The sequence below is a fragment of the Mytilus edulis genome, chromosome 7, assembly GCF_963676685.1.
Source record: "Mytilus edulis chromosome 7, xbMytEdul2.2, whole genome shotgun sequence".
Classification (NCBI taxonomy): Eukaryota; Metazoa; Mollusca; class Bivalvia; order Mytilida; family Mytilidae; genus Mytilus; species Mytilus edulis.
Genome location: NC_092350.1, coordinates 62,887,100 through 62,899,418, shown reverse-complemented (window position 1 = coordinate 62,899,418; position 12,319 = coordinate 62,887,100). Strand labels below are relative to the sequence as shown.

Here is a 12,319-nt window from a genome sequence, read left to right as displayed (position 1 = left end):
ATTTATTTTTTGTTTACTGAGGCCTGGTGGTCCCTGGCAGATAGAGAGTTGTGTTTTTAATTTTTCTAAGTATAATTTTGGGCCATTTTGGCTCTTATGAGATTTATTGTTTAATGCATATTATCTTGATACTTATTTATCGAGAAACCTTGTCTTAGCAAAATAGTTTTCTCGTTTGAATTGTTTTACATTGTCATCATGGGGCCTTTTATACTGACTATGCGGTATGGGCTTTGCTCATTGTTGAAGGACTTACGGTTACCTAGTATTTAATTTCTGTGTCATTTTGGTCTCTTGTGGAGAGTTGTCTCATTGGCAATTATATCACATCTTCTTTTTTTATATTATAAAAACAGATTTAAAAATAAGTAAATTATAATTATTGTCATTTTCAATTTTCACCATTGGTGGTGGGGACGGGATAGGAAAGATGGGAATTCCTCTAATAATTTTTTAACGTGAAATAGGGGGAAAACACAATAATTCCAAAGACATATACTTTACACTCCCTCCCCCCCCCCCCCCCCCCCATAAAAAACCCACCAGAGAACAATTACACACACCTTTTTCAATACATTTGTTCGTAATAACAAAAAAAAAACCCGCATTAAATTCCTTTTGTATTATATAAGTTTGAAATAGCACGTCAATAGTGGATCTAAAACTTCAAGTGTGGAAGTTGTTTGCGACTTGGAATTTAATTTGGATATGCCGGTTATGGTCTCATTGATATTTATCACACCTTCATTCAATATTACTAGCTTCAGATTAAACATACTCTGCTGGAAGAAATTATTTGTTGAAAAAATAAGGATTTAGATTTTAACAGACGAGGCTAGCGGAGCTAGGCGTAAAATTGACGTCTTTCGAGTCAAAACTATTAATTTTTACGATGAGGGTCGAACCCTAAACAGTTGAGGCAAGTATGGACATAACCACTCCAGCTTTATACAGGTCTGAATTTTAATTTATTCATTATTCAATATCTGACGCATCATAGGTTTGTGACACATTACCTTTTATATTGTCCAATATCAGAAATATAAATATATTGCTAGATTCAACATATCAAAGAAACCTAAGAATTGCTTGTTTTAAGTGCCGTTTTGGCCCCTTATTTCTAAAACGTTTTTGTCTAGCAACAAAGTATTTACGGACAACGAACACATCGCAAAAACATTATACTGCGTCAAATCTATAAATATAAACAATTGAATACCACCATTTTATTTTTAAAAAAAATCAAAATTAAAGGCTCCCTTAATTTCTTCCTATCCCCTCTTTCTTGGGGTTGCAAATGATCGGTCCATTATATTGGTCATTACCCATTTTTGTGTCTTTCTTCAGAAAAGTGATATATAAAGACAAACTTCCACAGGTAAAATGATCAGTAAAGCAAACTTTACAAAACAATGAACATACTGGAAATTCATGTCCTTAGTTCTTTAAAAAAAAAAAAAACGCTAACGCAAGATATAAAGATATTGCCAAATATAAGCCTAGTACAATGAGCATAGAGCATGGCATAAAAGAATCATTTCTTTAATTTAATAACTTTAGTTAACTGTATGCCCGTTATTGCAGACCTGGTATATTCATTATTGTAGACCCATTGTCTAAACTTTGCAATTCACAATTTTCCAATAATATCTGGTGTGATTTTTTTCATCTTAAATCGAGGAACAAACATGTCAAGGTTTTTTTTTTATTTTTAACATCTCAACCATTTTCCAAACGATAGCTACAGATTTGATCCGGGTTTATATTAATTCTGCAGAAGCAGATCGGAATCAGTTATGACGTAGACAATTCTAATCGTAATCATGTTCATTGACCATAACGACGATGAAAGCACATCATATAATGACGTTTCGACATAATATAATGAAGTTAACCGAACCACATGATATAAGATTACAAGCACTTAATATAATGACACAACCACATCATATCAAGATGTTTGCACATTATATAAGGGAAAATGCACATCATATAAGGATGTTTGCACATCATATAAGTACATTTGCACATAATATAACTAAGTATATGTGCACATCATATAAGGATATTTGCACATCATATAAGAATGTTTGCACTTCATATAAGTATGTTTGCACATCATATAAGAACATTTGCACATCATTTAAGTATTTATGAACATCATATAAGTATATTTGCACATCATATAGGGATGTTTGGACATCATATATAGATACTTGCACATAATATAAGCATATTTGCAGGTCATATAAAGGTGTTTGCACATCATATAATGACAAGTGCACATCATGTAAAGGTAAATGCACATAATACAATGACAAGTGCACATCATATAAAGGTAAATACACATCATATAATGAAAATGGTCATAACAAGACAGTTTTGGCGTTCCATACTAACAAATTGTTAGTATTGGCATAACGGGGTTACTTTCCTTTCAAAACAAAATATGAAATCTGAAAGGATTCAACAGTCGAAGTAATTATATCACATGTAATGAACTATTGAAAGTATTCATAAAACAAAATTCGCTCTCACCCAATTTTCTGACCCCTTATATAGCGTATTAGGTCACTAACAAACCATGTTACTAATAGTATTTAATTGAATTTGCAATAAAGAATATGTCAGATACTGAGATATATATGTTATTTTTGATCTTACCAAATACCTCACTTCATTAAGTATTTAACTGAACCGTTAATCAGAGTATTAATCAGTTTTCGAGCTTCTATTTTAATACTTGGTAATACAAGCGGAAATAAATTCTGTTCCTTGTATATTCGGAATTGAAAAACAACAAAATGGTACTAAAAAGACATTGGGACTCTCATACACTCAAACAGCACAAGTGCGGTACGAAAAGGTTCTTAAATCATGTACATCCCAAATGAATGTCTTGGCAAGTGTATAATATATGTATATCTTAAAAAAAATCAAATTTAAACCAAACACGTTATAAAAATACTTACGAATAAATTCAACATATTAGGTTGTTTTTTTTTCCAGCTACAACGTGATAAAACAAATTGAAAAAAAATAAAAAGATAAAATGTCGTTTACGATGAAAATACTGCTACTGTTTGCTTATTTCGAAAGAATAGGAAAAGCGAATGAACAGAAGCATTAAAAATCATTTATAGTATTAAAGTATTTAAAAACAACAAAACCTTCGTGTGTAAGTTTGAACTGCCTACATAAGTGTTTGTATTACGTAAATCACATGTACAGGTAGAACCAGCGACATTATGCTTACAATATACATGTTTGTGAAAGTATGAATATGACGTTTATGTTTTAACTTAAATAAAATAATCTTATTGGTTTGAACATGACATCAATTAATTGCATGCAACACGGAAATAACATTCAATTGATTTAAAACTTTCATCGAGGAAAGGATATCTGAAAGAAAACAACATTGGTCTGTATTTACTGTGTAATGGATAAGAAAAATATATTTTAGGAAGATTAAACGTTCCTTTGTTTTTTATTTAACCACCGAAACCTCATAAAATAAATAGAAGATAAGTCATCAAAAACATCAAAAGGCGGAAGAAATTATGCATGTTATGGCTCACAAGAACAGTTGTCATTTCTGTATATATCGAAATATACAAATCTTTATAATTGTTCTATTCACGTAAAACTATAAAGTAAATAGCTTGCAAACATTCGTTGGTTGACCATGTTTACATTATGCTTCTGGTTCTATGTACCAGAAGTAGCTTCCCATTACTCCGAATCAGACGAAAAGACAGAAATATTTTGTGTATGTCAGCAAAAAACAAATTTACATCATTATGATGACGAAATGTATTTTAAAGTACTATACACAATATGGAATGTTCTGCATTTGTCTAGATTATGACTGTTTAAAATCTATCCCTTAGATCAGATGAACTTGTGAAATCAAAAGTCGTCTTCACTAAGGTATCCTGATAATTTTAGCTGAAGAGTGTATTTTTGTCTGCATCTAAATCATCAATATCCACAAATCGATTTGTTACTCAGTTATAATGCAACAGTAGTATACATCTTTGCAATATTCATGTTGCAAATAAGCAAGAAAAACTACCAAGGTAACAAACTAAAATAGAGTAAACACATCAACAATGAAAGAGGGTTGAAAGATACGAGAGCCACATTCAAACTCATCAATTGAAAATAAACTGTCAAAACCTGAGCTAAGAAAAAAAGACAGACAAACCATAGTACACACGACACATTATAGAAACATAAAGACTTAGCAAAACGCATTCGACTAAAAACAATAGAGTTATATCATGTGCGCCCGAAGGGAAATCAGATACTGCTCCATATGTGAAACCAGTGTTGCTAATTTTAACACTATCCCAATAAAAAGTTTAATACGGTAGGTCACATACTTGAAAAGGGAACGGAAATGAAGTTACGGCATTAGGAACATATCATAATATTTTGTTATAGTGATTACTTATTTTGAATCTATTTAAAGTTTTGGTTTTTCTTCCCTAAATGCCATTTTGTCTCATATTCTTATTAAGTCAGAATGCGAATACATATGTTTAAACTCTTTTATGCAATTATATTCTACCATATGTCATGCTTCAATTAAAAAGGCCTATATACATCAACGGGATTACTTATGTCTAGTTAACTGTAATGTTATTTTATTTAAAAAATACTATAACAACATTTTTTATATCTGCCAAAATGAATGTTGATAACAAATGGTCCCTCATTAAAATATAACAGTTTTTCAAAATAGTATTTGGAAAAAAACCAGCACATTGGTTGCATATGAATACTAATGTCCAATAAATGAGCAGTAACGATGTTACCGTCTTACGTCTAATGATTAAAACAGGTGTGGGATTATCAAACAACCACATCAGTTATGTAAACCATCAACGGAATGTAATCAAAATGTCCTGTTATTTACCATGATAAACATAATCTCTGTGAATATTAAATGATGTGCATGAAATATCAAATGCTTAAAATAAATTGATAAAGCAACAGATTTGGGATTTCATTCCTGTCCTTTGATAACCCGTTTAAGATTATATTAGCTGACTTTTTGTTATTTCCCTGTCAGAAGAGGCCACACTAAGGAGAAATGCGGTTTGATGCAGCAAGTAAAGAAATATCTGTAATTATCTCTAATAATTATATTGAAATTGTACCTTTGCCCCTTTAGTATCTTTCATCACGAATATTTTCCACTGTCGTACACATTTCATTGTAATGAATATCACGATGAATGCAAACAGCTGGAATTCACTATCCTCCTTTGATACCTGTGTTCATCCCTCGTTTTCGTTCATATTGATTTATGTTACCTTTGAGTTTTCTTGTTTTTCAACGTGTGTTTTGCTTTGACTTATATTTATTTCTCTTCTCTGTTTGAAAAAAAACTGTCTTCATAGTAGGACAAACACTTGAACATCTGTTATAATAAAAGATAAAATAGCATCTGGGGAAGTTTTGAATGATCTTCTGAAAGGTTTTTATCAACACATTCTGTACATGAACGGTGAGTAGTTTTTAATATCATCAGGTTACTTTTAGTTATAATTTTTAGATATCCGAAGTCTTTTCTAAATTTATCTTCATCGGGAAGACTCATGCTTAACACGTAGAATGTCAAAGATGTATAACTATCAACTCACTTGCAAATTAATTTAAGATAAAAAATAATAACAACTAAAGTAGTTAACTATTAAAAAAAGAATACCTATTCAGTTGCAATTTTGAATTAATGAAAATATTTTCCGAATTGACAATAGTTTTACCGCCGCTAGCAAAATGCCATCCGCACTGTATCAATCTGAAATTAAAATTAGTGTCACAATGATAGATTTTGTACGTCTTACCTTACTGAACATTCTTGCCGCTTACAGTTATCTCTATCTATAATGAACTTTGCCCAGTAGTTTCAGTGGAAAATGTTAGTACAAATTTACAAATTTTATAAAAATTGTTAAAAATTGACTATAAAGGACAATAACTCCTTACGGGGTCAATTGACCATTTCAGTCATGTTAACTTATTTGCAAATCTTACTTTGCTGTATATTATTGCTGTAAACAGTTTATCTCTATCTATAATAATATTCAAGTTAATAACCCAAAACAGTAAAATTTCCTTAAAATTACCAATTTAGTGGCAGCAACCCAACAACGGGTTGTCCGATTCATCTGAAATTTTAGGGCAGATAGATTTTGACCTAATAAACAATTTTACCCAATGTCAGATTGCTCTAAATGCTTTGGTTTTTTAGTTATAAGCCAAAAACTGCATTTTACCCCTATGTTCTATTTTTGGTTGGCTGAACATTATTGCTGGTTACAGTTTATCTCTATCTATAATAATATTCAAGATAATAAACAAAAACTATAAAATTTCCTTAAAATTACTATTTCAGGGGCAGCAACCTATCAACGGGTTGTCCGATTCATCTCCAAATTTCAGGGCAGATAGATCTTGACATGATGAACAATTTTACTTCGGTAAGATTTGCTCTAAATGCTTTGGTTTTTGAGTTATAAGCCAAAAACTGCACTTTACCCCTATGTTCTATTTTTAGCCATCTTGGTTGGTTGACCGGGTCACGTTACACATTTTTTAAACTAGATACCCCAATGATGATTGTGGCCAAGTTAAGTTTAATTTGACCCAGTAGTTTCAGAGGAGAATATTTTTGTAAAAGTTAACGACGACGGACGACGACGACGACGACGGACGACGGACGACGGACGCCAAGTGATGAGAAAAGCTCACGTGGCCCTTTGGGCCAGGTGAGCTAAAAAGGGAGGCCCAATCAAAAATTATTTCCTTTTCCAAATTATTCATAAGAAAATTCAAACTAAACTATGCATTCTAGCTTGATAACTAGCCTTTGATATCAGCTTAAACACGTCGTTGGACAAATGACAAGCAAGAAATTGTCAGGAAAGAAAAGATTAATATGCAGTTGAAGACTTTTAAATCAAATAAAAAAAAAATGATTTTTCTCGGAGTTCAGTAGTTTTTTGATTTTTTTTTTTTGATTTTTTTTTTTTTTTTGGTTTGTATGCCTTCTCGTATTTTAATTAAGAAGGCATTGCTAAACAAATAATTTGTGTTGGAGAAGTCGTTTCTAAGTTGTTTAACTTGTGTCTGATCCATTTGTCATTTTGAACAATAAAATATGTTTAAACTAACACATATGGTTGTATTGTTTATAAATGACTGATACAAATAAAATAAAAAAACATTTCCAAATCTTTTGGCATTGTATGATGCTCAATAAAGCTACCGTTCTATACAAACCAAAAGATAAGTACAGCTATAAGTCGTTACACTGCCTTCTCGAACTTTAAAAAAAAAAACATTATTTACTGTAATGAATGTTACGGCCAAAAATCCAAACAACTCGAAGAAAAAAAGAACAGTTCAAAACATTGAGAAACATATAGTAAAACAGGTTATTGACCATTCAAATCACACTGTTCTGTCTTTAGACAAGCTCCAGACCTTACTTAAACTGATTGAAATATTATGTCTTCATCATATGAATATCAAACACAAATCCTCCTGTTAGGGGTTTAGCATTATACCAACATAAAATATATCAGAAGAACATACTTGTGATTGTATTGTTAATAAATCCCTTGTACAAATCAAAGAACACATTTGAGAATCATTTGTCGATGTATGATTAATATGATCCCCAAACGCAGCTCCTATTTTAAAGAAAGCAAGAGTACAACTGTGAGTCGCTATACTGCCTTCTCCAACTGGAAGAATAAATTATGTACTATAATGAATGATACGATAAAAAATCAAAACAACACGATAAGAAAAGAATGGCTTAATTTACCACACAGTTCCGTCTTTAGATAAGCCACACCAAATGTGACAGGGTTCAAACTAATTGAGTGGTGGACAGATATGTTACAGTACAACGTAAAAAAACACCTATAATGTTGTAAATGGATTGACTTATCAGATCGGCATGATAATCAAAATGTTCTAACAGAAATACGTGTTCACGACTATATCATGTATATAGTACATTAAGGTGGTACCCAACACTTTCACAAAACTAATTTGGCTAGTTTAATTTTCATAAAATTTTAACAAACATACAAAAATTTAAAAATTTTGGAACCAACCGTTTTGTAAGAAAAATTACATTGGTTATATAGCAGTTTGACAAACACAAACTTTGATCATTGAGAAGCTTAATATTCTCTTTACCACACAACGTAATTAAAACGTTAAGCTGACTTTACAGAGTTATCTCCCTTTTTAGTGTTAGGTACCACCTTAAATGTATAATCTATTTAGGTTTTACTTTGTGTAACAAAATCTTTGTTAACTTTATACCGATACATATACAGATAGTATTACTACATCAGTGTAATATAACATTCTAATTTGTGTGATGTGTTTATATTCCGTGGTGAACAATTCGAAGTAAATACTGGTTATTCATAGTATTGTTATATGTGTCATATTCACTGCCAACATGTTGTTTTTCAAGGAAAAGTATGCTATCATCAAACTATTGGACGCTTTCAATTGCTAGATTCATCTGATTCAGGTAGCCACAACATGTGTACGATGTTGTAAATGAGCTTCTCAATATCATGAATATTAAGTTAAAATATCCTAAAAAATATTGAAAAAAAACTTTTAGTCGCTCTTTCTTTTATTGTCTTTGTTGTATTTTGCAGACTGTTGCTTATCTTTAAATGTATTTACTTTCTGTCGTGTCGCTATTAGTTTACTTTTGATTAATGCGTTTGAATTTCATTTAAATATATTTCGTCTGACATTTTCAGTTAGAGGATGAATTTGGGAGATAATCGAGAAATATATGACACAGAGATAGTACTATATTTTGAATACAACTTCAACAAGATCGATAAGTTAACTAACCGGATCTTTTCTAAATTTAACTTTTGATCTTGTCTGATTTACCTTTTAAATTTACTTGTGGTATTGACAGCTTTGTTTTATTAAGTTATATTTTAAATGATTTTTATCTGGATACTTAAAAAAAGCTTGTATTGTTTTATTATAACAAAACATAAGCTATACTTCACCGACCTGAATGGATAGAATGGGAATAATTCGTTGAAATGCCACGCGAAATATAAATTGTTAACAGTCAGGCCTTTTAACAGTGTGTGCAATAGTTTTACTCTGTTCCGCAATATTGTTTAAAGACTGTTTACTTACGTCTTCATTTAATCTTTTTTTTTTGTAATTTGCCTTTGAAAAATATTGAAAAAGGTGTTCCTTCATTTAATTAAAATGCCTTCAGTATTTGTTGTTTATTTAAATCTGTTTCTTTTTTTAAATTTGATAAATTTACTTCTATGAATAAAAGTGATGATATTATCTATATTGTATTTACATTTGGTATGACCTTTTAAAGTATTGATAAAAACTATAACATCAAGTACTTAGTTTTTTTAACATGTCAGGTAATAAAATCTCACACATCTGTTATTAATGAGCATTAATAAGTTTGAATACGATTCATTCAAAATGATTTCAAAATTAACAAAAACAGAGATGTTAGTTAGAGACCAGGATATAAGTTTCACGTTTCTTCATCAAAATATTAACAAGAGACACAAGAATTAAACAACTAAAAGTTCCAAATAGATTTCGGAGTTTATTGAGAATACATAATTCGAAAGGTTTTGCCAAATAAATGTATAATTGAGATAATATTTTTTTCTTCTTTTCTCGAAATGCATACGCTATATATATATACAATGAGGTCTAAATAATAATTAGTGAACTAGAACAAAATGATGCCACACCGAATGTTTTCTCCATTAATCTAAGTCAATCCCATTACAGGACAAACCTTTTGTATTTTTGTTAGTGTAATTTCATCAAGAACATGAATGAAACATTTGCCACTGGGCGTTTATCAAACAGTTCATTGAGATAAGAAATTAATAAATATTGTACATAAAGGTAACAGTAGTATACCGCTGTTCAAAACTCATAAATATATGGACAAAAAACAAAATCGGGGTAACAAACTAAAACTGAGGGAAACGCATTAAATATAAGAGGAGAACAACAAACACAGCAACGGACTAAGCATTAGACAAAATCTGATGAGAATAACCAATATAACATCATTTGGCCATATTAGCATAATTCCATTGTTATTATGCATTGCCCTTAATTGCAAACCAGCTACTGTGTTTTTAATTCTCTAAATACTTTAGCTATATATTTAAATTGCGATTGTTTGTGTGAATTGTAATGAATTAGTCAGAAATGTGTTGTTTCTAGGAAAAATGATAAAACTATGCGTTTGATACGATGTCTACTAACATCTGTTACCTGTATACCTAAATATATAATCAACTGTCCCCTAATTCAGTTAAATGTGATTTGACCACTTAAACCAGGTTAAAATTGTAGACTATTCAGGATAACGGTTTGTTTTATTTTTTATATATATTTATATATTATTATTTTGTATTAAACAATGGAAAGCTGACATGTTTAGTTATGAATGATAGAAATTGTCTGACGTGTTTTTTATGATATTTACATCTTTGTCTAAGTGCTTGTAGTGCATGTCATTTAAGAGTAGTACTTGTTTGTTTTAATATAAACGTGTAGTAATTTCTACAATCCTAATTAGGATAAACAGTAGTTCGTGGTACCGAATTTATTAAGTGCAAGTTTTCTTACAACCAGTGAACTATTTGATTTTGTGTTTTCAGTATATTGTCTTCCAGTTTGAAAATGAGGAGAAACATCTTGCTGTTGTTGGTTATTACATCATCGCTTTGTATAATTGATTACTGTGACGGATATAGTTGGCCAAGAATGCCACGCATACCCAGATTACCGATATATCCAAGGTATCCAAGATATCCAAGATGGTATAGACGTCCCACAATAAATTCAGGACGAAAACGAGCCTCGTTGGATAATGACATTCAAGGTGCATAATTTTAAATGCTGCATAATTTACATTGTTAGGTTTTTGCCATTGATCTAATAGCACTGACGTTATTATATCACTTTCAATATCTTAAAAAAGACATTTGTGTTATTCAGATATAATTGAATGCGTTGAAGTTCACAAAAGAGGAAAACCATTATCGTAACTTACATAGGAGAACTAATACATTTTTTTCTGTTTCCTATTTTCCGGAATTTTATGTGTAAAACGTTTAATTTTAATATCGCTATGCAGTACAAAAATTGTTCAATAATGGTGAACTTTAGTTGTAAATTGATATGTCTTTAAGTCTCTATTTCAGAGTTTTTAATATATAAAAAAAAAATTCATATCGTCTTATTTCTTTATGGTTTCATTGTTCATGGTAAATGCTCTGGATCATTTATCAAATAATTATAAAAAAAACCTTTCAAACATATTTAGCCCAGGCCTCACGGTCATAAAACTTTCGAACATGATTTTTGTACTCAGACTCGAAAATCAACCAATCAAATTGCTGGATTTCATGTTTCAAGCATGATTTTTGTGCTCAGATCACTGAGCAAAGTTTTATGCCTTCAAGGCCTGGTATCTATGATGAGTTTATTCATCTCTAAGTTAAATATAGTGACATGGTATCAGTATTATCTGTATTTTATTGTAATTGATTTTAAAAAGCTTCAAATTTTATTTCAGATGAAGACAATGAGATTCAGGACATTGAAGACGGACATATAGATGAACGAAATGTCAATATGAATGCTGATGCTACGAATGATATCGACGATAGTTTCATGAATGATATCGACGATCGTGATGTGAATGATATCAATGAACGTGACGTGAATGATATCGATGAAAGTTATGCTGATGGTTCACAAAATGATGACTGATTTAAACACTGTCTTCATACAATTAAGATGGAAATTGAATAAAATTTGACAACATCTAGTAGCACTTATTACTTTTAGTACACAGCTATCTCGTGCAATTGACAGAAGCTACAAGGCAAACCTCAATATGACAGCAAATCAACTGAACAAAAGCTTCATTCGTACAAGCTCTGATTATCATAGACGTAATCCAAACTTTGAATAACTTTAACCAACTTCATCTATTTGATTAAAATATCAAATTCCATGAATCCATGTTTTGCACCTTTGGTAATTCCTTGCCACCTAGTCTAATTGGTTGCTTGATATATCCATAACAACCCTTCGTTGCTTTAATCAGAGAGTTCTTATTGACAATATTTGTCGTTCACATAACACATTCATCCCCAGTACTGCATTTTTAATCAATGATTGGACATTTCATACATTTTTTATCATTCCAATTCTTCCCAGGTATATTTTGCTAGTT

General features: G+C 30.7%; 1 protein-coding gene across 1 annotated transcript; it reads left to right on the top strand.

The window, feature by feature from the left end:
- The first annotated feature begins 10,704 nt into the window (after nt 1-10,704).
- Nucleotides 10,705-11,909, top strand: LOC139481960 (uncharacterized). The gene is made up of 2 exons (XM_071265534.1): nt 10,705-10,957; nt 11,654-11,909. Exons 1-2 carry the CDS (start codon nt 10,756-10,758, stop codon nt 11,848-11,850), a joined length of 399 nt encoding a protein of 132 aa, XP_071121635.1. The 5' UTR covers nt 10,705-10,755; the 3' UTR covers nt 11,851-11,909.
- The last annotated feature ends 410 nt before the right edge of the window (nt 11,910-12,319 follow it).

What these genes read in the sequence shown, in the direction of transcription:
- LOC139481960 (XM_071265534.1), top strand. Translation starts at nt 10,756, where the DNA reads ATGAGGAGAAACATCTTGCTGTTGTTGGTTATTACATCATCGCTTTGT. An exon ending in GTTGGATAATGACATTCAAG is followed by an intron (nt 10,958 to 11,653) that starts GTGCATAATTTT and finishes ATTTTATTTCAG; the next exon opens with ATGAAGACAATGAGATTCAG.